Below are 22,175 nucleotides of genomic sequence, written 5' to 3'. Positions count from 1 at the left end.
GGACGCTTTGTGCCAGCGCGGTGCGGCGTCTCCTGCTCATCTGTGTTCGGGCCTGACAGCGCTATTTTGTCCGTGTGTGTTTGTGTGTCTCGTTGTGTTGCTTTGGGGTTGTGGACGCATGACTTCAAGTCGGGTGTGTGACACACACCAGATGCTGTTTCCTCCCGCGTAACGATGTTAACGTGACACAGCGCTGACATTTGTGTGCATGTGAGGGGGATACATTGCTTTAAGTTTGTCCTCCATCGCTCATCTCGACACTAACGACGTTACTCACGGCGACGGAATGTCTTATCTTATGTTCAATATCGCTTATGCGACTGCAGGGAATCCACCCCTCCCGTCTGCGCACGGGAAGCCAGGCTGTGTGGTTGTTGTATTCAATAAGGTAGTAGAGATACACGTTTTATTTTGGCGGGGGGGGTGGGGTTGTGTCCCAGCACAGGTGTTCTGCAGCCTGAAGAGACGACGACTCGAATCAAGTCCCTTGACCCTGCGGTGTGTAACTCTACCCGCGCGCCGCCGGGGATATGAAGAAGTCAGATGTGTGCGTTGAGTTTGTGTCGGTGCGGACAAAGAGGAACGTCTCCACCGCATGTCGTCACTGGAAAGGCCTCCGTTTGTAACGGGACACTCCGGGTCTCAAGGACTCGAGGTCACTACACGTGACCAAAGTTCACCTCGCTGAAGCTGGGACGAAGCTTCGAAATCTATAAAAATAATTCAGATTATTCCGTAGTTGTAGGAGAGTCCCGGCGGGGGGGGGGGGGGGGGGGGGGGGGGTTGTGAGACGCGACCCCTCCGCTTGGCGGTGGTCTCTGTGAGCAGCGGGCCCTCGACCGCCGCAGCGGTTCCCCTTTTGGCTTCGTCAGAGCGCTGCAGGAATGTCTGAAGCCTGTTGTTGCAGACTAGGAGGAATATTTTTACAGGGGGCGTACAGCAGATGGGAAAGGGATGGGTTTCATTTCTGGAAGGACGTGTAATCAGAACAACCTGTGTGTGTGTGTGTGGGCCTCCTATATGTATGCATACGCACTCACTGTTTGGAAATCCAATACTCTCACTGAGAAGGTGTAAATCCGTGTGCTTTCAGAATATGATCGCAACAGATTACACGGCGGTGAAAGACCAGCGAACAGCTGCGGGGCGGGACGGCTTTGGGGGTCCTCGTATGTTCGGACATGTTCGGAGCGTGTCGCTTTTCTACGGGTTCTGACGGCCGACAATCGCGTTGGAAAGTTAAACCGCTGAGCCGGACTCTTCGCTCTCGTGTCGCCCCGAGCAAAGTAAGTGTCCACGTGCTGAAGGCTCGGCGGAGAAAACGGCGTGAAGTCGTTGTCGCTGTGAATATGAGATGTGCAAAGTCACACCTCATCAATATGAATGTGACGGTTCTCAGGAAAGGGCCGAGCCCAGAACAGCAGCACCAGCACAAATTCCACTCTGCCTTCATCACTGGATGTCAGCGTTAGTGTGTGTGTGTGTGTGTGTCTCTGTCCGAGTGAGACAGATGTGTGTCTGTTTCACGGAATGAAACCCAAAAAATTTGACAGGGCGGCGCGTGTAAATAACCTGGGTATTTGTGTGTGTGTCGCAGAGAGGGAGATAAAGGAAAAATATGACGCTGCAGTAGCCAGCTCTTATTCCGCGGTGTGTTAATCTGCCGACGTCGTCATCTCCCTCTTCATCACACACATCTGGAGCGGGAGGCTGATTGCTGCTGCCCCGGCAGGGCAGTGGTGCAGTGATTCCCCCGTTCTGACAGGAAGCGGGAGACAGAAAGAGGGGAAAAGAAAGAGGGAGGTGTGTGTTTGGAAGAGAGAGAGAGGGAAGGAAATGTCGCTGCAGCAAAAAAAAAAAAAAGCCGGCCGCAGATGCGTGAAATGGAATGAAAGAAAGAGATGAAGGAATGCAGATGTGAAAAAGAGAAGGGGATTAAGAAGGATGGAGAAAGGGAGTGGGGGGGGATACAGGAACATGAGAGGTGAAAAAATGAGAAAGAGGTGTAGAAAGATGGAAGGGTGGAAACGAGGGGAAAAGGGAGGACTTTCCCACTTTATTTGTTTGCCGTGTCACATTGGAGAGAGTTTCTATTAGAGAGAGAGCGAGAGGGAGAGAGAGGTGGGTGGGGGGGGGGGAGACAGAGAGGGGGGGGAGCGTGGGCGCCGAGCAAGAGAGGGAGAGAGCGCGTCGCGATTCACGGGCACATCGGCGGGCGGACGAGAGGGAAAGTTGTGGTCGGGATCGGCTCCGTCTTTCTGCCTCCTCTGCGGCGTTTCCCTCTGGACGCACGGCCAGGATGGAGTGGAACGAGGTGGATCTGGTGCAGGAGTTCACTGTTGAAGGACAATGCAGCAAAATTAAAGTCCGCTCCTGCAGGATCACATGGGACAGCCTGCAGGTGAATGCACAGCACAGGCGGGGGGACACGGCAGGGGGGGGGGCATGCGAGCGTGAGCTGACACGCATGTGTTGACAGCGTTTTGTTGCGTGTCGGGCGGGTTGTTAACTTTAGGATGGAGGTCGTCGTCAGGGGACGCAGAGAAGGGTTTAAACTCCACGGACGGACACGGATGTCACAAGTTGTCTTTGCTCCAGAAGGTGACAGCGTTTCAGAATCATTCTTTTAAAGCCAGATGTTCTGTGAGACAGATTTGTAGCTCAAAGACACTTCAGTTTTCCATTTGAACCAAAAAGAAATTAAACATAAAAATTGCTTTAAAGATATTTTATAAAGGCGAGTTTAAACCACATGAATTCACCTCGATGCTTTTCAAAGCAAAGCGCTTCAACCCTATTTTGTTGAGATATTCAGTGGTTCATTTTCACATCGTTCATATTCTTACACAATTGTAATTAATATGGCCTTTAAGTGCATTCACAAATGAGCGAATCAAAGTGGCATTTTTTAATGATGATAAATGGAAGAGGTCGCTGCTCACGACGCGATGGCATGATGCCAGTGGTGTTCTGGTCCTACTGGTGCTCCTGGTCTCCTTTAAGGGGAAAGCAGAATGCGTTTGTACCTGCAGACTCTTCATAATGAACGTGCACGTGGGACTCTGCAGAATCCCACAGGTCAGCAGTAATCCAATGACTGGAAAACCAGAGTAATGTGAGTAATATCTTGGCCTGAAATATGACTCAAACTGTGCGTCGGCATTGTGTTTTGGAGAATGAATTGGTTGTGGAGGCGGTGAGGGCAGCGCGGCCGTGGCTAATCGCTGATCCTCATAATGAAGCCAGAGTTCGTGCTTCCAATCCCACGAGTTGTTCTCCACTGGTGAAGACTTTTTGGAACTTTTAACAAAGCCTCAGATCCTTTTGAGACCCTTCGACCCCGAGGCCCAAACCCCTTAAATCCTGATGATGATCGGCCTCGCTAATGATCCGTCGCTCACTGCTGCAGTAACTCAATTCATCAGACCGAGTTCTTGCTGAAGGGTCGGTCCGGATCTATTTGCATTCTTATGAGAAACAACAGCGCGATGGAGGGAAATTCTATTCATTTTAAGTTGTGTTCTTGACACTCCTTTAGTTGTTTGTGTGTTGACTGTGTGGAACCTCTACTTTGACATGAGATGTTTGTTTAGGACTATTTTAAAAACTAATCCTAATCTTTTCTCATCCTCATTTCTACATACAGGTGTTCTACAACGTTGAAGAGCTTTTATGTTAACACATATTGCAAATTATGTGACCTGAGCTAATTGACATTTTTATAACGTGATCCATGTTATTGTTTATTTACCTATTTTTAAACGGATAATATTATAGAATTTGCTTATGACTAATGATATTCACACCATGTGACCTTCATATGAGAGATGAGATCACCCGTAATGATTAGTCTCATAATGACTCATAAAAGGGAAGAATCTTATTCGCTAGGTGCCATCGTCAATCAGCGTTACTCGTCTGGATCAAGTCACAAATTAAACTGTGCCTTTTTTTGGCGGTGCAGCAGTCTTAATTTAACCCCTCGCACACTGTGCAATAAGCTAAACTGATGATGTGACATCACACTGAGTCACGTTCTCCTTTTTGCCGAAGATCTGCTCGACGTCCTGAGTTAATCAATCAATGACGTTTAAAGCTTTGAAACGTTGTCTTATCGGTTCACTATTCACAAAGAGGAGATTCCTTTTTTCTATCACAGACCGTGTGTGTGTGTGTGTGTGTGTGTGTGTGTGTTTGTGTGTGTGCGCGCGCACATGTCCATGAGTGCACAATAGCAGGATGTGACCGGAAAGAAACCTTCCGTTTTCTCTCAGCCACGCACACATTTCTAAGTACGCCCCGTAAATTGTTTGTCCAGCAGAACATCCACTGGCTACGTAACCGAGCGCTGTGCGACTTTTGTTCAACGTCCGCGTCACAAAAGGAGCAGATCAGACGGGATTACGGTGATTTCTCACCCGAACCGTCACCATCATTCACTCACTCGGGCCAAGGCCACCAGCTGCTGTCCTGATCACATTTCCGTAGCACGGAGAAGGTGCTCTGCGACCTGTAGTGCTAGGTGATGTGTGTGTGTGTGTGTGTGTGTGTGTGCAGCTGTGCGCTGCAGTCTAGCATTTACCTCCCGGCTGTTTGGGTTTTCACCTCCTCGTCAGTAACAGTCCTCACGCAGTTATGTATGTTGTACGGAAACAGTGATAAGATGTGCAGAGGGGGAAACACAAACACTTTTTTATGTACATACTACATTAATATATGTGTGTGTGTGTGTGTGTGTGTGTGTGTGTGTGTGTGTGTTTAGGTTCCCCGTGTGGAGCTGACCCTCTCTGAGCTGCAGGAAATGGCCACAAGACAACAGCAACAAATAGAGGCTCAGCAACAGATGTTGGTCGCCAAGGTAATGTGTGCGCACATACACACCTACACACACACACACACACACACACAAACAAAGCTGTCGGATGGATTGCCTGTCAGTTGATGTGAGGTTATCTATTTTAGAGTCTGTCTGAAAAGGTCGGCTTTGAGGCCCCATTCGTCCTTGGCAGTGTGTGTGTGTGTGTGTGTGTGTGTGTATGTGTGTGTGTGTGTGTGTGTTTGTGTTTGTTTGTGTGCACGCGTGAGTGCACGAGATCTCGGGCCACGCGTCTTCCTCGCAAACAGGACATGTGATCAGGTCAGAGTTTAAGGATTGGCAGGAAAGAACGGCCCCATTTCAGCAAATAGAAAACCGTTCAGCTTTAGATTGTTGTGTGTGAGTGTGTGTGTGTGTGTGTGTGTGTGTGTGTGTGTCTGTGTGAGACACCTACCACGGCCATTCCCACACTAGGAAGTGACCTTTGAGTTGACAGGAAATGAGGTCATCTGTAGGAAGTGGAAGCACTCGAGGAAACGGACCTAAAAAAAAACCTTATTCTTCTAAATGAGTAAAATCTCTTTGTTAATTTGTCCAAAGTCACACTGCCACTGCTGTATTTCCTTTGGCAACATTACACAGCTAATTGGCAGCTATTCAGCGTGTCCTTCCCGTGTGTAAGTGTCCTTACTTACGCTTCCTGAGCGGAAAAGGCCCCCCAGCTGCAACGCGGAGGCAACGATCACATCGTTTATCGGCGAGTCAAAAACGCTGCTGCTGCACGAAGTGAAACAAACAGCTGTTATGTAACGCCGTAATCAGTGTGTGTGCTTGTGTGTGAATGATGGGGCGCTTCTTGCCAACATTCCATTTCCCTCTTTCTTTGCGCGGTATTGTGTGTGTGTGTGTGTGTGTGTGTGTGTGTGTGTGTGTGTGTGTGTGTGTGTGTGTGTGTGTGTTGAAAGGGACTCTCTTCACTGGTACAGAAAGAGGTGCAAACTGCATCAGCATCACACAGGACGGGCTTCTCCTCTGCATGAAGTATGAAATATTGTGTGTTTTTTTAAATGTTTACATGTTTACTTCCAGGAGCAGAGACTGAGGTACCTTCACCAAGGAGGCAGATTGAACCAGGCACAGACTCAGGTGTGCTGTCTCTCTTTTTTTCAGTCCTTAACAAAAGAAAAGGGGACTAGAACCTGTTTACGCCATTTATACCCGGGTGGTCAGAAGTTAGCTCCAAGGCTTATTGTCCAATAAACCAATCAACCGTAATTATTTGTTGAATGCGGACTGAAATAACGACGAGAAATGAAGCCTGTGTCTCTTCCTCTTCGGCCTTCGTCAGTCTGAAGCTGAGAAGCTGCAGCGGCTAAAGGAGCGGGTGGAGACTCAGGAAGCCAAGCTGAAGAAGATCCGAGCCATGAGAGGACAAGTGGACTACAGCAAACTGATCAACGGAAACCTCTGTGAGAATATCCGCACCGCAGAGACCACGGTGGCCCTGTGGATTATACACACACACACACACACACACACACACACAGACTGCTGTTGATGACATGCTAATCGTGTAGCAAAGACAACGCTAGTGGTCCGTCTCATATTCTACCCCCCTTGTGTCCGTGTGCAGCTGCAGAGATCAACCATGTGAGCAGCCTGTTCCAGGAGAAGCAGGCCGAGCTGCAGTCTGCCGTGGTCAGAGTAGACCAGGTAACGCCTGGGGGGGACAGGAAGGGACCGTGGGGGGGGGGGGGGGGCTATTAGTGGAAATCAAGCAGAACTGAGTTTGAGTCGGCAAGGTCCGCTAAGCTCTCTCTGTGAATGCTCTCACCAGTTGAGCCAGCAGCTGGAGGACCTGAGGAGAGGTCGCCTACAGCTGCACCCGGCTGCGCCGGCTCAGGGGCCACACGCCGGCTCCCAGGGGGCGACCGCCGGCCAGAGGGGATCCCCCCTGTCCGGCCCCGCGGCCCTGGAGCTGAGGAAACTCTACCAGGAGCTGCAGGTGAATTATTCCATTCGCAAGACTTAAAAACCTTTTATTTCAAAGAATTAAAAGGGGTTCAAGCAGAACAAACGAGTCCTAAGTTTCTGCAATTTACTGCCGTTTATTTCCGATACTGCACTGCAACTTTTATTCTATTTTTAGTTTCTTTATTGTTTTAATGTTGTTAATTGTTTTTAAATTCTTCGACCTGCTGTTTTGATGGTTTTAATGGTTTCATGTGAAGCACTTCTAATCGCCTTGTTTCTTGAAATACGCCGCACAACTAAACACGCCTCACCTCACCGGACCTCGCTCTGCCCTTCAGGCTCGCAACCGCCACAACGTGGAGCAGAGCAGCAAGCTGGCGCAGAACAAGGAGCTGCTGAACAAGAGGAACGCCCAGGTGACGGTGATGGATCAACGCATCGGAGACCTGAGGGAACGCCTTCACAAGAAGCGAGCCGAAGTGCGCGTCTTAACTCCGCTTCCTTTGCATTTCACTCACTCGGGTTTGAAGTTCTGAAAGTCTGATTCTGTCCCGTCTGTCTGGCGTCCAGCTGAGCCGCATGAACGGAGGAGGCCCGTCCTCGCCTCAGGCCTCCGCCCACCCGGGCGCTGCGGTTTCGGGGCGAGTGGCGGCCGTCTGCCCCTACATCCAGGTGCCGGCAGAGGGCAGGCAGGAGGCGGGCCACGGCCCGGCAGCGGACCCGCCGCCCAAACCCACGCCGCTCGGCCACGTCCGCTCCCTCTCAGGTCGGCGGGTCTCCTCCCTCTCTCTGTTGTTTACCTCAGGGTTCCATATGTCTCTTATTCCGTATCTCTGCCTGGGCTCTAACTTTCTGTCTCTTTCCTCTCCGTTTGCATTGACTCCTTTTTTTTTTTTTTTCCTTCTCCCTTGTCTGTTGTCGTCGTCTCACACGTGATTCTGTGATGGTTGTTTTGTCCCGTGTTGATGTCGCGCTGGCGCTCGCTCGCCGTCCCCTCTTTCCTGTGTTGTGGCGTCCCCGCGGTGGTGATAATGTTCGTGTCGATGTCCCGGTTTTTTTTTCGTCATCGTCCCTGTCCGTCCTGGCGGGTGCGGTCGAGCAGAAGAGGACAGGAGTGGCGGCAGGAAGCCTCCCGGCCAATGGAAAGAGTCAGATTTAGACATCGTCCTGTCGAAGCCCACTGAGACGTGGGAGGGTCCTCGGCCCCCTCAGGGGGGAGACGGTAACCACAGTGAGTCCCTTGAAGGCGCAAGAGAAACTTACCCCCCTCCACCCCCCCCCCCCCCTTTAGTTCTATCTGTGTTGGATCAGCATGGTCTGCGTCGTGTGTCCCGGGTCCGTTCACGGTGCCTCCTTCATTTGTTCTATTGAGCCTAAATAAAGGCCGAGGTGTTCTTAGAGTCCTGGGCTGACAAACCGAAGGGTGCGTTTAGGAACAAAAGAACAAACGGTACAGATGGTTCTGGGAACATAATTGAATGAGCTGTACAGAAAACGACCTCAGGATGTGAGGGTCGTGTGCACAGGGACGCAGGCAGGAGTCACATGACATCTGATAGCCTGCAGCTGCTCAGAGTTAGGAAGCCCGGCGTACCAAAACAGAACCGAGGGCACACCTTCGTCTGGACTGAATCGGTTCTTCTCGTCTTCCTCCCTGGTGTGAGAAGGTCAATTTTGGCTGGTTCGCGCTAAGCTAAGCTAACGCCGCGTGCTATATGAGGCCGATGTGCTAATCTTCTCTCCCGCCTACAAATAAGTGTAATACCAAAACATGCAGAACCCTTCCTCTCACGGAACATCGCGTCTGGTTATTAATAAAACTGGCTTAATTTGTCAGCATCCATCCCGAATGGCGAGAATCCCCTTTGTCGGCATAACATGACCGCGTTGTACCAGGCTGCACGCAGACACTTGTGCTTAAAGTACTGCATCAGTGCATCGAGACCAGTAGTATTTCTACTCACTTGGAATGCCCGAGCAAATTCCACAGCGGTGTTTGTTTGTGTCCCAGCGTAAAATGGAAAACGCATAGCGGTAAATTGTGCCAACAGTCGAGCAAGTGACACAACAAATAAAGGAAAGGAAGCCTGAGGTACGCGTGTTGCTATAAACAGGCTGAGTGCTGTCTGTGTGTGTGAGATAAGGAGAGACACATGCTTGATGTTTACAGTTCAGAGTGCTTAACAATTGCTGGTCACTTAACAACATTTTCTGAGGATCATTACGTACGATAATCTACATAGCTAGTAGAGTGAAAGCAGTGAGGACTCCTCTCTGACCTCGGCCCCCCCGTCTCCTGCATCGGGACGTCCTGTAATGTCTTTCCGCTTAAGACGCCGCGTGAGCGCTTGTAATCACGCGACAGGGCAGCTGGCCAGCCCTCCGCCTCGCACACAGCGGGCTGTTTGTTTTCCTGCCGTGACCGTCGTTCATCCTGAGGTCAAGCGTGTACAGCAGCGCCGCTTCCTGACCGCAGGACTCCCGGCTTCGCCGGTTAATCAGTATCAGTGTGAAATGTGCCAAAAACTGTGGCGGGGCTGCGCGACTATCAGCTGAGATGAACGGTTATGTAGCAGCTTGCAAAAATACCAAACTAGCCACCCGACACGTGTTCTATGTTTCCCACAACTGACTATTAAAAGTACCTGAAAAACTAGAGACTTACCCAACGGCCTCGGCAGGATTTTCTTCTCGCTGCTGATTCGTAACTGCTAGCGTGCTAACTGTATATGCACGAGTTTTGTTTTCCCCAGAACTAACTCGCTTCCCAATAACATTCAGCCATTTTCACTCAGACCTTGACTTCCCTAGTTAATAGGCAACAGTGGCTAACGACTTTCTGCTCGACCTGCCGTGACCTCAGTGGTGCAACACCACCCTTGTGGAGGGAGAATCGTCGTGTTTCGTGGCCTATTCCAGTTTGAGTGTTTAAATGCCTTCTCTTGGCTCTCCACCTGCGCATGCGGGGAAGCGCGGTGGCGGGTGACTGGCGTCCTGTTCCACTGAGGCCTCGTGGCTGAGCGGCGGGAGGTTGAGTGTTGGATACGTGGGCTGGTTTCACCCACTTAGTGACGGGTGATATGTTGAAGAAGCAGATGGATCAGTGCAGTGGAACGAGCACCATCAGTACAATTTGATGAATTGGCAGCTTGTGTTAAACATTGAGGCTACCGGTTAGCATCCATAGCAATAGCATCTCCCAACTTCTTCTCAGCGCAACATATGGACTTACCTTCATCTCTCTAACTCTATCTTACATCTAACCTACTTTAACCTTCTCTAACGTAAGCTTGTTTGTTTTCCCTGACTTTTCACTAAATAACCGCTTCGTTTCAACCTTCCTCAAAACGTTCTCTTTCTCCGTTTAGCTAACGAAGCGTCGTGGCCGAGCATCAGTAAGAACGCGTTGGATTGGAGGACCAACGGTCCCGAACAGGTACAGCTCTGTTTCCACACCAGTCGTCAGCCGTCAGGCTTCAGAGTAAACTAAATGACATGTAATGCAATGCAAACTGTTGTGTTGTCTTCATTTAAATGTCTCTCCCTCTCCCCAGCCTCCCTCTGGTTACGGTACGTACCCCAGTGCCACCCACCAGGCAGCAGGGCATCCGTGCGCCACCAGCTCCCTGCCCCGCTCCGCCCCCGGGACCCTGGGCTGGCCCCGATCCAATGCTGCAAATACCCCTTCATCCTCTTCCTCCTCCTCTTTACAAGAAATACACCAACGCGTCTCCATCCCTCAAAGTCCAATTCGAGGTGAATCACGGAGTTTCTTAGACAGAAAGTGACAATTGTGGACAAATGCCGAACCCGCATTATAAACTGTGTATATATATTTATATATATAATGACTCAGAAGTCGGGGAGGCCTTAAACCACTTACTTTCATACCCAGAAATCGCCCTGGGTTCATTCTACTGACCCTAATATTCTGGTTCTAACAGAAACAGTTTGAGGAGGGAGAGGTTCATATGTTTATTCACGTTTAACATGTTTAACACATTCTTAAATAGTAGAATCGGTATTGGAATAATTTAATTAATCCACTTTCAGGCAGCTCAGAAAAACACCCACGTCGCTCTTAAAAATATTAAAAGGTTTTCATAACATTGATTTTGAGGTCTTTCGCACCAACATTTTAGAAAGCATGACTAAAAAAATAGTAAGCGTCTATCGTTTTTTAGGTTTAGTTTACTGACCGCTTGAGAAATGAGAGGACTTTGCCCGTTCATCGCTGAACAAATTACACATCTCTCCATTTCCACTGGAGGTTCGGCCAATTTCCAAACTCTCCTGCTTTGCTACGGTCTCAAGAATCATTAGTTACTAATCAGCTCAAATTATTCCTGATATTTGTAAACTGAACTGTATCCATTATAATGTTCATAAGTGTTGTACAATAAGTTTGCAGTAGCTTTTCCGTACTATTTGACAGGAATGATGGTGATGTTTAGTGTATAACTCTAAACTTTAATTCATCATATCAAACCGTATTACCTATTGTTCAATGGACTGATTACATTACATTTTGGAATGATATTAGACAAAAAGTCGATGGCAAATCATAAAATTATCCAATAATGACAAAGCTTTTACAAATGTAGGGAAACTGTGATGAACTGTGAATAATACCTTTCACAGAGATATCAGCGTTGCATCCGTAAAGCGAATTGTAATATACTTTGTCATGTAATTGCATATTTCCCGTGCACTGCCTCTCCCTTCAGGCTCCGCCTCCCAGCCGTCTCCCTTGTCCCCGCAAACAGAGCGAACGGATCCCCCCCCAGCGGTGGCTGTACGTCCTTATGTCCCGGACCACCCCTCCAGACCCCAGTCCCCCAGGAAGGGCCCCGCCACCATGAACAGCAGCTCCATCTACAGCATGTACCTCCAGCAGCCGCAGGCCAAAAGCTACGGCTCCCTCAGCAACCGGACCGCTGTCAAAGCAGGTGAGTCCACATATAAAGACTTATGTTGCAACAATGTCCACGATGAATAATCCATCTGAGCTTTTCTTTCTCTCCGTAGTTTACGGTAAACCCATCCTCCCCACCTCCTCCACCTCTCCGTCCCCCGTCCCTTTCCTTCAGGGGGGAGGAGGAGGAGGAGGAGGAGGAAGAGCGGGGAGAGAGGAATTTACGGATAAAGAAGGAGGGAAGGGAGGAGGCGAGAGCGGCGATGGGCAAATCCTCCCGCCTCCCACCGTGGACAACATCCCTCGTCCCCTAAGTCCCACTAAGCTCACCCCAGTAGGTCGGTACCAGAGGACGCACCCAACGCCGTGTCCCGCCCTGTTCTTCTTTCCTGTCGGAATGTAAACAAACGTAAGAGTTCACAGAATCCCACCTGTCCCCCACAGCCCACTCCCAGCTCCGTTACCAGAGCGACGTTGACCTGGACGTCCTTCGCCGTCGCCTCAGCAACGCTCCACGGCCCCTGAAGAAACGCAGCTCCATCACGGAGCCCGAGGGCCCACAAGGGCCGAACATCCAAAAACTGCTGTACCAAAGGTCCGTTCTTCACTGTATGCATGTTACTGTCCATGTTAGCTCCATGGGCAAAACAATGGTTAAATTCTGTTTTATTTGTCCCAATAAAGCAAGCAAACAAACAACCATGAAAACAAATTGCTACATTTTCATGCAACTGAATGTGGAACAGAAGCTGGAAGATGATGTTGTTGCTGCTTTGTTAAAGCTGATTTCCGGTTGTTCCGTGCAGGTTCAACACGCTGGCCGGCGGCATGGAAGGAGGCTCAGGTGAGACGCAGGTTACGGCGGCACCAGTTGGTCTGTGTCACGTTTCCCTTTTTGATCTTCAGGGTGATGCATAAATCGTCTGTTTCCGCTCTTGATTACAGCCAATACCTTCTACCAGCCTGACTGTATTTTGGGCGAAATGGACAACTTCCATTCGGCAAATGGAAGCGTAGAACCTTGTGACAAGCACGTCGCTGCCGGAGCGGCGGAGAGCGAGGCTCGAAACTCGGGCTCCCGCCGCTCGTCCCCTCCCGTTTCTATAGAGACACCCAAAGAAACGACGGCAAAAGCAGACAACGGCGTTAATGTGTCCCCGCCCGCCCAAACCGGGCCCCCGCCGGCAACTGAGCGGCCAGAGGACCAGAACAACAACAACAAAAGAGGATCCAGTCCTGCACAAAACTCTGCAGGTCCCGCCTCCCCCTCTCCATCTCCCCTTGCCCCCCCTTCTCTGCCCAAGGTAAGCATGGATACTCTGGTGGGGTACACTTAGGAATTCCCATTCGGCACCGTCAGCACTTCCTGTTTTCCTTCCCCGCGCGCTGCAGGTGAAGCGGACTAACCTGAAGAAGCCGTCGTCGGAGCGAACGGGCCACGGCCTGAGGGTGAAGTTCAACCCGCTCGCTCTGCTGCTGGACGCGTCGTTGGAGGGAGAGTTTGATCTGGTGCAAAGGATTATTTATGAGGTAACACGAGATTAAGTTGTTGTCACCGTGTTTGTATTCTAATACATTCTCTTTTTTTTCTAATTTGGAATGCTTGTTTGTTGTCGAAGGGTTTTACAAGCGCACGTTGGTTGTGGTTCAAACCCACTACAGCTTTGTAGAAAACGCCTGTAGAAATCCTGTGGAGACACTTACTGAATGCAAAGGCTGCACAATGTACCGTCGCAGTAGTGATAAACATACCGGGACACTTGGTCAGCTTTGCCACACAGTGTCTCCAGACAAAGTTAACTATCTGATCTGCTTCTAACACTTAATTTGTTAAAAATCTCTTCGTCGAACGAGTGAAACATTTCCTTACGCAATAGAAGAACATCGGTAGACGAGTGTCGTACACACCCTCACAAATGTTCCAACAGCTGGAGCGTTTTGAAGCTTTGCAATACCTTCACGAGCACCAGAGCATTAATGTCTTTGATCCTCTGTCGGGGGAGAGCTGCTCTCAGGTGGCAGGTGGGGAAAGTTATTGTTGAGCACGCGCGTATCCCAACAGCACAGAGCTCCCAAGAACAAAGCGCGCCGCCCCTGAAGCCGCGGGGTTACTGTGATACGCAATCCTTCTGTAGGTCTTATATCTGTATTTCCTCACCGTCTCTGTCTTTAAGGTGGAAAATCCCAGCATGCCCAACGACGAAGGCATCACTCCTCTTCATAACGCCGTCTGCGCCGGCCATCACCACATCGTCAAGTTCCTGCTGGACTTTGGAGTCAATGTGAATGCGGCCGACAGCGACGGATGGTCAGTTACTTTCGGGCCAGCCGTTCAATCATGCATTCAATAGAGAGGACTAATAATAGAACAGAGGCTGCTGCAGGGCTGCAGTGTTCGGCTAACGAACACGCGCTCTGTGGCAGTGAGGCTGCAGTGAGGAGGAACAATGACTGATATGATTGCATTTTGACTGGGCTGCCTCAGCTGTATTGAAGGAAGAGATTACAGAGTCTAATACGGACAGTCTGGTTAATTAATTACCGATGCGTCTGACTGAATTTGTGTCTGCTCAATGTCGGCCTGTCTGATGATGAAATTAGATTTTTGATACGAGTGCCTCACTGGATAATCGCTATACTTTTATGAATAGCATGAAGAACAACATCTGTATTGAGTCCTTGTTTGTTGTCGTCGTCCCTCCCAGGACTCCTCTGCACTGCGCGGCGTCGTGCAACAGCGTCCACCTCTGTAAGATGCTGGTGGAGTCGGGCGCCGCCATTTTCGCCACAACAATTAGCGACGTGGAGACGGCGGCGGACAAGTGTGAAGAAATGGAGGAGGGCTACGTGCAGTGTTCTCAGTTCCTCTACGGTTGGTAGTCAGAGACGGACCCGCGACTAAAGCACCCGGGTCCACATTCAAGTGTCATTGAGACGGAGAGTCCTCTGTGTCCCTCGCAGGCGTCCAGGAGAAGATGGGTGTGATGAACAAAGGCCTGGTCTACACTCTCTGGGACTACACGGGCCAGCAGGCTGACGAGCTGTCCTTCGGCGAGGGCGACGCCCTCAGCGTGCTGCGTCGGCGTGACGACACTGAGACGGAGTGGTGGTGGGCGCGGCTTAACGACCGCGAGGGATACGTACCCAGAAACCTGCTGGGGGTGAGAGGACACTGAGATTGTAACTGATACAACGGACACAAAAGACGAGAGTTTGTTGTCAAATGTCGTCATTCATCATTATGGTTGCTGGGAGATTGGACATTCACAGGGGGTCAGGGGGCGGAGTTAAAGCAAGGGGTCAAGACGTTCCCATCAAAACACTGTAGTATGTAGCATCAGAAACGAGGCACTGCAGGCGTATTATCATCCAGACGCGGTGTGAACCTCCAAGATGTTCAGGCACCTTGAGAACAATGTTAACATGATGCACTGACCCAGCTCTCTCTCTCTCTCCCTCTCCAGCTGTATCCAAGGATCAAACCCAGACAACGCTCACTGGCTTAAAGCCCAGATCAGGAGCCACGTGCACGCTCACAGAGGCCGCACGCACAGCAGAAGAGGCACGGCGGCATGTGGGCGTCAGCCGAGGAGGATAGGACAAAGGGTGGAGGTAGTCGGGAGGCGAGGCTGGAGCTCACCACCCTAATGAAGCGCCGCGTTCCCGTTTGTTTGGACGCTGCGAGAACTGAGACACTTTATGGTAGAATCACAAATATATATTTTCACTGAGTTGCCGCAGTAAAAAGAAATTTGCCTCGATCTCATTTGCAGCAACGGTAGTTTGGCAACTTCACACGACTTCATTCGCATGAGAGGAGCTGAGTAGAAAAAGAATCGGATGCAGCTGCGTGCTCTTTGAGCTCCTCAAGGCTCTACCCGACATTCATCTCAATAATGCCACTTTATTTTTGTACGGTGTTAATTGGAAACTGCGGCGGCGTGGTCAGCGGACGTATCGCGTTGTACGGAAACACTTTTTCCACTGTGGTGAGAAGATTTAAATGCAGTGCTGCAGTTACTGGATCGGCTGAATGTGTGCGTGAGATGTGAAGTACGGGAGAGGAAAGTGAGAGGACGGAAACTCTGACGGTGTGTTCAAGGAAGTCTGTTTTTTCAGGTTTTTTAAACGGAGCAGCGTTTCAAGAACAATGATGGAGGTGCAACTCCAGTTTCTAAGAAACAAAATCCAGCGAGCTTTTGATGCATGGCGGCTCGGGTCCACATCGACCCACGCAAGCACGAACAGATGTTGGCAATATAATATCATGGCATGGTAAAGAAAAAAAAAAGTTTTTGTTTGAACTGACATCAGAAGAGTATTTTAAATCAAACTTTTAAAAATGACAGACGATGCACATGTTGAATGGTTTAGGATGTCTGAACCGTTTACTACTAGTATGTATTCAAGTCGCCTCAGCGGCGCTGCATGCTGTCATAGCGACATCTGTTCAACTGCAAGATGGTTGCTGCTGGGAGGAGAGGAGGGAATAGGAGGAAAGAAGGGAAACTAGAAAGTGAGAAATGTGTTTGTGAAATGAAATCGCAAAACCAAAGCAGCTACAAGGTGAAGAGGAGGAGGAATCGAGTATATATGATCCTCATGGTTACTATAGCTTTTTGGGGGGGGGAGGCTGATAACAGGCTGTAACACTAACAATATTATAAGAAAAGCAAATTTTGAACACATGAGGAAGCTAAAGTGTGAAAATCATCTTTTCAACATAAATATTGCTAATTGATGAAATGTATTAATCCCCAGGTTGGTTTGCTTCATTCGAGCAACTTCTTTTGTATGTTTGTCAGTGGTGACGTCACTCACTGCTGCCCCCCAGTGTTGGGAGGAGGCTCTCACACTTTCCCTTTGACATGCTGTGTAAAATATGAGGCGATAGGTTGAGTGACGTTTGGAGTGTGAATGGCACATCGGTGTGAGGGGTGCAAACCATTCATTTGGTGTAGATGCATTCTGTTAATGTATATTAATAATAACAATGACAATAAAGATATTATAATCCCTACCGATGAGTAACGCTGTGACTGACTCCCTCAAGATTTTGTGAGCGTGTTGAATGAAACACGAAGAAGAAACGCCTCAGAGACACACACACACACACACAGAGGGACACAATCACGCACACATTTGTAGTCATAAAGGTGGACTTTAGAAGGGACAAAGTTCACAGGTCACTCAAGTCTCCGTGCTGACAACAGTTCTTTTCACATATACTTATTGACGATTTTCCTTCTTAGGCAACACGCCTATTTTAAAACTAAATATTGCTTTGTGTAAGCGACACAACTAAAAAAATGTAGACGGCTTGCAAAAGACAAAACTTAAACCTCAGAGTTGAGCCCATTCAAGTGACAAAATCCCAAAATTGACTGCATGTAATGTCATTATGTGAAAATGTAAAAAGACAAATGTATTTAGTATTTATATTCCCAAAGATGAGCTTTATCTACTATTATTTGTGAAAAAAAAGATTTAAGTGCTAAGTTTATTTTGAAGTTTAACCGGAAGTGGCAGTGTTTCGCGAGCTGCTCGTGATTCTCTTCTCAGTGGGGCTCCTTAGCAGCGGGTAGCTTAGCATAACCACACCGGGAAGCTTAGCACAACGTAGCGGACAGCAAACTGTGATTCACTTCGTTTAAACTAAAGGAACTTATCGTTTAAAGTTTAACTGGACGTGTCGTCAAAACGTGAGTCAACATTTTATACCATAAACACGCCGTTACGTGACGTAGCTGTGACGTAACGAAGTCGTTGCTTTAACGTTACTTTGTGACTTTCTGTACGACACTTTTGGGGCCGAAGCAAGAGATAGAACCCAAATGTCCACTGACTGATATCAAATCTCAAATATGTTTCCATCGAACAACAAACAATTTATCAAACAGAAATAAGTTTATCACTCAGCTTTATCTTTGTCCTGCTTTCATTCATTTAATTGTTTTTTTATTATGTAATAATCATCAGCCATAATTACTAAAATACTAATAATTCATGTGTAACGTTAAAACCCCGCTATTATCTTGATACTATTTACCACTTTATGTGTGTCATGCGCACTGTGTGATCAATATATAACATCTGTTGTTTTTCATTTTGGATCACCTGTTGATCTCCAAACCTGCTACCTGTTGTGCCGGCGGCCACCACAGTTCGACCTTCGCGTTCGTGAAACCGCCGGGGCACCATGGCGAAGCCCTTCCACCTGAACACGCCTCTGCTGGAGAGCGTCGGCATGTCCAAGCGCGCGGGGACCACCGTGTACCTGAAGATGGAGAACTCGCAGCCCTCCGGCTCCTTCAAGATCCGCGGCATCGGACACTTCTGCCAGCAGGTGGGAGCCTCTCGGGTCTCTGTTGATGCGCGGAGAAGCTTTTCACGTCACATCAGACACAAGACAACCTGATGTCCCAACAGGAGGACAGATTGTGTTGATGATTTTTACATTACGGTATAAAAGACAACAGCCGACCCTTTTTCATTTCATCGCTGTCTTCTGCAGCTCGCCGGAGAGTCCAAAGGAGTCGTCTGCTCTTCAGGTGACATGTTCATACGCACGGTACAGCATCGATTGGTGTTTATTTTAGTCTATAATAAATAACATATAACATATATTGTCTTTTCTTAATTGCAGGTGGCAATGCGGGTATGGCTGCAGCCTATGTAGCCAGACAAATGAATATACCGGCAACCATTGTGGTTCCGTCCTCGTCTCCTCAGCTGGTTCTTCAAAGACTCCGGGATCAAGGTGCTACGGTCAAGACCGTGGGCAGGGTAAGGTATCATATCCATCACCTTTTTGGCTCTGACGCTCTTTGGAATGAAAAGAAAAGAGTGTTAAGAGGAGAGAATGAAGTGAAACCTTTTTAAGGTTTGGGACGATGCCAATGCCGAGGCTCTCAGGCTGCAGCGGACCGAAGGGCTCACCTACGTTCCCCCGTTCGATCACCCGCTGCTCTGGTAGAAGCGCTCATCGCAATCAATGTGTCCAGCTTCCCGCGACGCCTCCGCGGTAACAAGCGCCTCCCTCTTCGCCCAGGCACGGCCACGCCAGCGTGATCGCCGAGGTCGCGGCGTCCTTGGGCCCCAGCGAGAGGCCCGGCGCCGTGCTGGTGTCCGTGGGCGGCGGAGGGCTCCTCTGTGGCGTCGTCCAGGGGCTGAGGGACGCGGGTTGGACGGACGTGCCAATCGTCGCCATGGAGACGGCGGGGGCCGACTGCTTCAACGCCGCGGTCAAGGCGGGGAGGTTGGTCACCCTGGACGACATCACCAGGTGAGAGTTCAACGGGTGTTTCAAATGCTTTGAACCGGGTGAGTTTATTTTTTTTACCCCTGCCTTTTTGCCCCCCATCCCCCTTCTCCCCCACAGTGAGGCAAAGTGTCTCGGAGCGAAGACGGTGTGCAAGAAGGCTTTTGAATACAGCCAGTGCAGCGAGCTCACCATCATCTCCGAACTTGTGACGGACCAGCAGGCTCTGCACGCTGTGGAAACATTCCTAGGTGTGTGTGTGTGTGTGTGTTTTTAATGTTCTTTGAGCCAGTAAACCCTGAACATACAGCCCAAATGTCATGTAAGACAATTAACTTTGAAAATGTTGACTTCGATGTGGTAGACGAGGAGCGCGTGCTGGTGGAGATGGCGTGCGGCGCGGCGCTAGCGGCCGTCTACAGCGGACTTGTGCGCAGATTACAGGATGAAGGTAAGCGCTCGGGAGTCAGTCATCTCCCTGAGGCTTCAACACCCCCCCCTTTCCCCTTCCCCGGCCTTCTGTCGGGAGGCACTAACCCTCCTCATTAGTGCCACAAGTTGATTGTGGTTGTTGCACCACTCTCTTTGTAGGTCGGCTGCCGGCTCTCTTGGGCCCCCTGGTGGTGATCGTGTGCGGCGGCAGCAGCATCGACATGGAGCAGCTGACTCACCTCAAACACAAGCTGCAGGCCTGAAGTGTCAGCAACAGTTCAGGGAACGATGGAACGGAGATCAATTAGTAATGATGATTAGAAATAAGAACTACAGTTGTTTATCACGTAATTTAGAGTCCAATCTGTGATTTGCAATGTTGGTCATTACGAAATGCGCGCTTGTTCTATAATTGTGGTGTCATTGTTGGTTTGCATAAAATGTAAAAATGCAATGAGATTTCTTAGGTTACGAGCACTTGATGGCGTTATCAGGTGTGGATGTGGTTAACGTGCTCAGCTCAGTCAACTGTCAGAGTTCCATTCCGGCCTTTCCCCACACGGGGGTGTCCCCGCTCCCTCCAGAGTCTGAAAGGCGATATCTGTTTTTAACAGATACTTGTTGATATGATTTGATAATTAATTACACTTGAGCACTACACCTAAAATATCTGTGCATTCTCGTCTTCCCTTGGTCTTTTTTTAATTTGAATTCATTTGAAGCCTCGGAACGATTTCCACATTTTTAAATGAAAGCAGCTTTTGTGCTGAATTGTTTTGTGACACCTTCACCAACATATGAAATGTTTCCGCTCAATCAATCTGTGTTGTGTGTAGGAAGTTATCGCCATGGAAACAGCTTCTCGCTCTTCTGTCTGCGTCAGGGACAGAAGGAAAGTGTTTCATTCAACAACCGGCTCGTATCTTTGTCTTCTCTCGCAGACTGCTGCATAATATATGAAGTTCACAAAGGTAAAAGGAGAAAATATACTTTATAGCTGACAGTGACATTTTATAACATATAGCTGAATCTATTAAAAATGCACTTCAAGTGATTTATGAATCAAAACAAAAGATTTTGTTTTAAGTTAGTACATGAATAAAGTGGCTGTTGTCAATCAAATAAAGTCTGTTTTCATGAAATTCCGCCAAGATGCTTGTGTGTATTTGTATTTTAGAAAGGAACCCTAAAAACAAAATAGTAATATTTGAAAGATATATTCCTGTTGAAAACAGCAATCAGACGTGAATATAGTCCTTCTTATTCTGCATATTTGACTTGGACTTTGGTCTTTATTGTGTTATATTTGACACTGTAGTTGTGTGACTACTTTGGTTTTGCTTGGTGTTGTTTTTCTAAGATGTATATGCACACCTCCTATAATGTTCTGCAGTAAACACCATCAGCAGGTTTATGAGGGACGACATCATATTCATCATCATGCTGCACTGGAGGCGTTAATTCCTCGAGCCTTACACTGAATGCTGAGAATAATAACATGGGATCAAGTCTTTTATCCCTCGGTAGTTCCCCGTATCAAACCCGAAGGTCGGTATTCTTAAAGCTCTCCACATCCTGTGGACATAAATACATTTTACGGGTTACAATGATCTCCATCGGAAGCTTGAGCTTTATTTATTGCTCATGGTTCGTTTGACTTTTATTTTCACAAGTTTTAGGTTCATCCTGAGGCACTTGCTGCTAAGCGTGATTTTGGAGGGCCCGCAGATGGAGACGCGCATTTCCATGGCAACGGGAAGGAGCCGCTGTGATGAGCCCAGCAGGGGGCATTTGAGTCGAGCTGCGGCTAAAAATAGAAACGAGAATGACCGGAGGGGAGAGGAAGACCTCACGCGTGTGTTCCTGTTAGCCCGTTAGGCTCATGGTATTATATCTCTTTATGAGCTTATCGTAGTTTTTTTCTTACTTTCATTTAATATTTTACCCTTTCAGGTGCCAGCATAATGATCAGTTAGACAACTTTAATGTAGGTATAGGCTACACGGTTTGAACGTATTTTATCATGAATTTCTCCACAAACGCCAATTAGAACTAAGTCACTTATTGTAGCCCTCAAGTTTCTGAATGTGTTCTGTCATTTTTTAAATTATACTGGCCTGTGTACATTCATTTATTTATTTGAGTAGGTATTCACATGATTGGAATGACATTTTCTTTGAAAAACTGTTTGCATGTGTTCATTCTTATTTTGTATCATTTGTAGGGCTGTCAACATTAATGCATTAATTTATGCGATTAATGTGCCCTAGATTAATGCAACAAAATATCTTAACGTATTTAACGTTTTTTTTTTACTTCCCCCGGAAGTTGACCATGGAAACGAAACGGCCGCCAGCTGCAGTCAGTTACATTGAGCAGTGGTGCGACGTACAGCGGAGAACTGAACAGAGAAATTACTCCATGTGTCAAAAAGAAAGGGGCTAAGCTACTTAGTAGCACAGCTGCTAGGCTAAGCTAGCTGCTATGCTACTTCCATCTCAACATCTAACGTTACCCTGCGGGCACACAGCATACAGAGGACCACCACGGTGTCCATAAAAGACGTTTTTGCCAAATGTGTGGAGATTGTTGGCTCTTCAAACACTGAGCGCACGAGGATTAATGAATTAATCAAAATGTGCGATTAATTAATTATATTTTTTAATCTATTGACAGCCATAATAATTTATCATTCATTCATTTAGTGACATTTATTGTTGCTCTTATTTCAGGTCAGGTCCCAAGCGCTCTTACCGTAACGCCCAATGCGCACGCGC

The 22,175-nt window shown here is 48.4% G+C and overlaps 2 protein-coding genes across 15 annotated transcripts in view; both read left to right on the top strand.

Annotated features, from left to right (window-relative positions):
* LOC120832610 (apoptosis-stimulating of p53 protein 1) overlaps positions 1-16,725 on the top strand; it is a 26,524-nt gene extending 9,799 nt beyond the window's left edge. For 4 of the 14 annotated variants that reach the window (XM_078089389.1, XM_078089387.1, XM_078089397.1 and 1 more), the window contains 20 exons: positions 4,763-4,858; positions 5,906-5,962; positions 6,165-6,285; positions 6,450-6,529; positions 6,654-6,821; positions 7,129-7,269; positions 7,361-7,556; positions 7,893-8,021; positions 10,159-10,226; positions 10,345-10,546; positions 11,518-11,739; positions 11,819-12,043; positions 12,150-12,300; positions 12,512-12,549; positions 12,651-13,009; positions 13,098-13,235; positions 13,880-14,013; positions 14,411-14,577; positions 14,667-14,866; positions 15,170-16,725. In XM_078089389.1, the coding sequence (XP_077945515.1) occupies positions 4,763-4,858; positions 5,906-5,962; positions 6,165-6,285; positions 6,450-6,529; positions 6,654-6,821; positions 7,129-7,269; positions 7,361-7,556; positions 7,893-8,021; positions 10,159-10,226; positions 10,345-10,546; positions 11,518-11,739; positions 11,819-12,043; positions 12,150-12,300; positions 12,512-12,549; positions 12,651-13,009; positions 13,098-13,235; positions 13,880-14,013; positions 14,411-14,577; positions 14,667-14,866; positions 15,170-15,211 (2,934 nt within the window). In that variant the 3' untranslated portion in view covers positions 15,212-16,725. Of the gene's footprint in view, positions 1-2,160; positions 2,402-4,762; positions 4,859-5,905; positions 5,963-6,164; positions 6,286-6,449; positions 6,530-6,653; positions 6,822-7,128; positions 7,270-7,360; positions 7,557-7,892; positions 8,022-10,158; positions 10,227-10,344; positions 10,547-11,517; positions 11,740-11,818; positions 12,044-12,149; positions 12,301-12,511; positions 12,550-12,650; positions 13,010-13,097; positions 13,236-13,879; positions 14,014-14,410; positions 14,578-14,666; positions 14,867-15,169 lie in introns of those variants that run through there. The other 10 variants (XM_078089391.1, XM_078089390.1, XM_078089399.1 and 7 more) reach the window with 7 other exon arrangements.
* An 80-nt stretch (positions 16,726-16,805) lies between these two features.
* sdsl (serine dehydratase-like) lies at positions 16,806-20,540 on the top strand. The gene is made up of 9 exons (XM_040198964.2): positions 16,806-17,407; positions 17,870-18,051; positions 18,220-18,256; positions 18,352-18,491; positions 18,589-18,677; positions 18,757-18,990; positions 19,087-19,217; positions 19,331-19,417; positions 19,558-20,540. Exons 2-9 carry the CDS (start codon positions 17,905-17,907, stop codon positions 19,659-19,661), a joined length of 969 nt encoding a protein of 322 aa, XP_040054898.2. The 5' UTR covers positions 16,806-17,407; positions 17,870-17,904; the 3' UTR covers positions 19,662-20,540.
* The last annotated feature ends 1,635 nt before the right edge of the window (positions 20,541-22,175 follow it).

This window comes from Gasterosteus aculeatus, chromosome 15 (assembly GCF_964276395.1).
Source record: "Gasterosteus aculeatus chromosome 15, fGasAcu3.hap1.1, whole genome shotgun sequence".
NCBI classification, from domain to species: Eukaryota; Metazoa; Chordata; class Actinopteri; order Perciformes; family Gasterosteidae; genus Gasterosteus; species Gasterosteus aculeatus.
The sequence above is the reverse complement of the archived record's forward strand: the minus strand, read 5'-3'. Positions and strand labels throughout refer to the sequence as shown.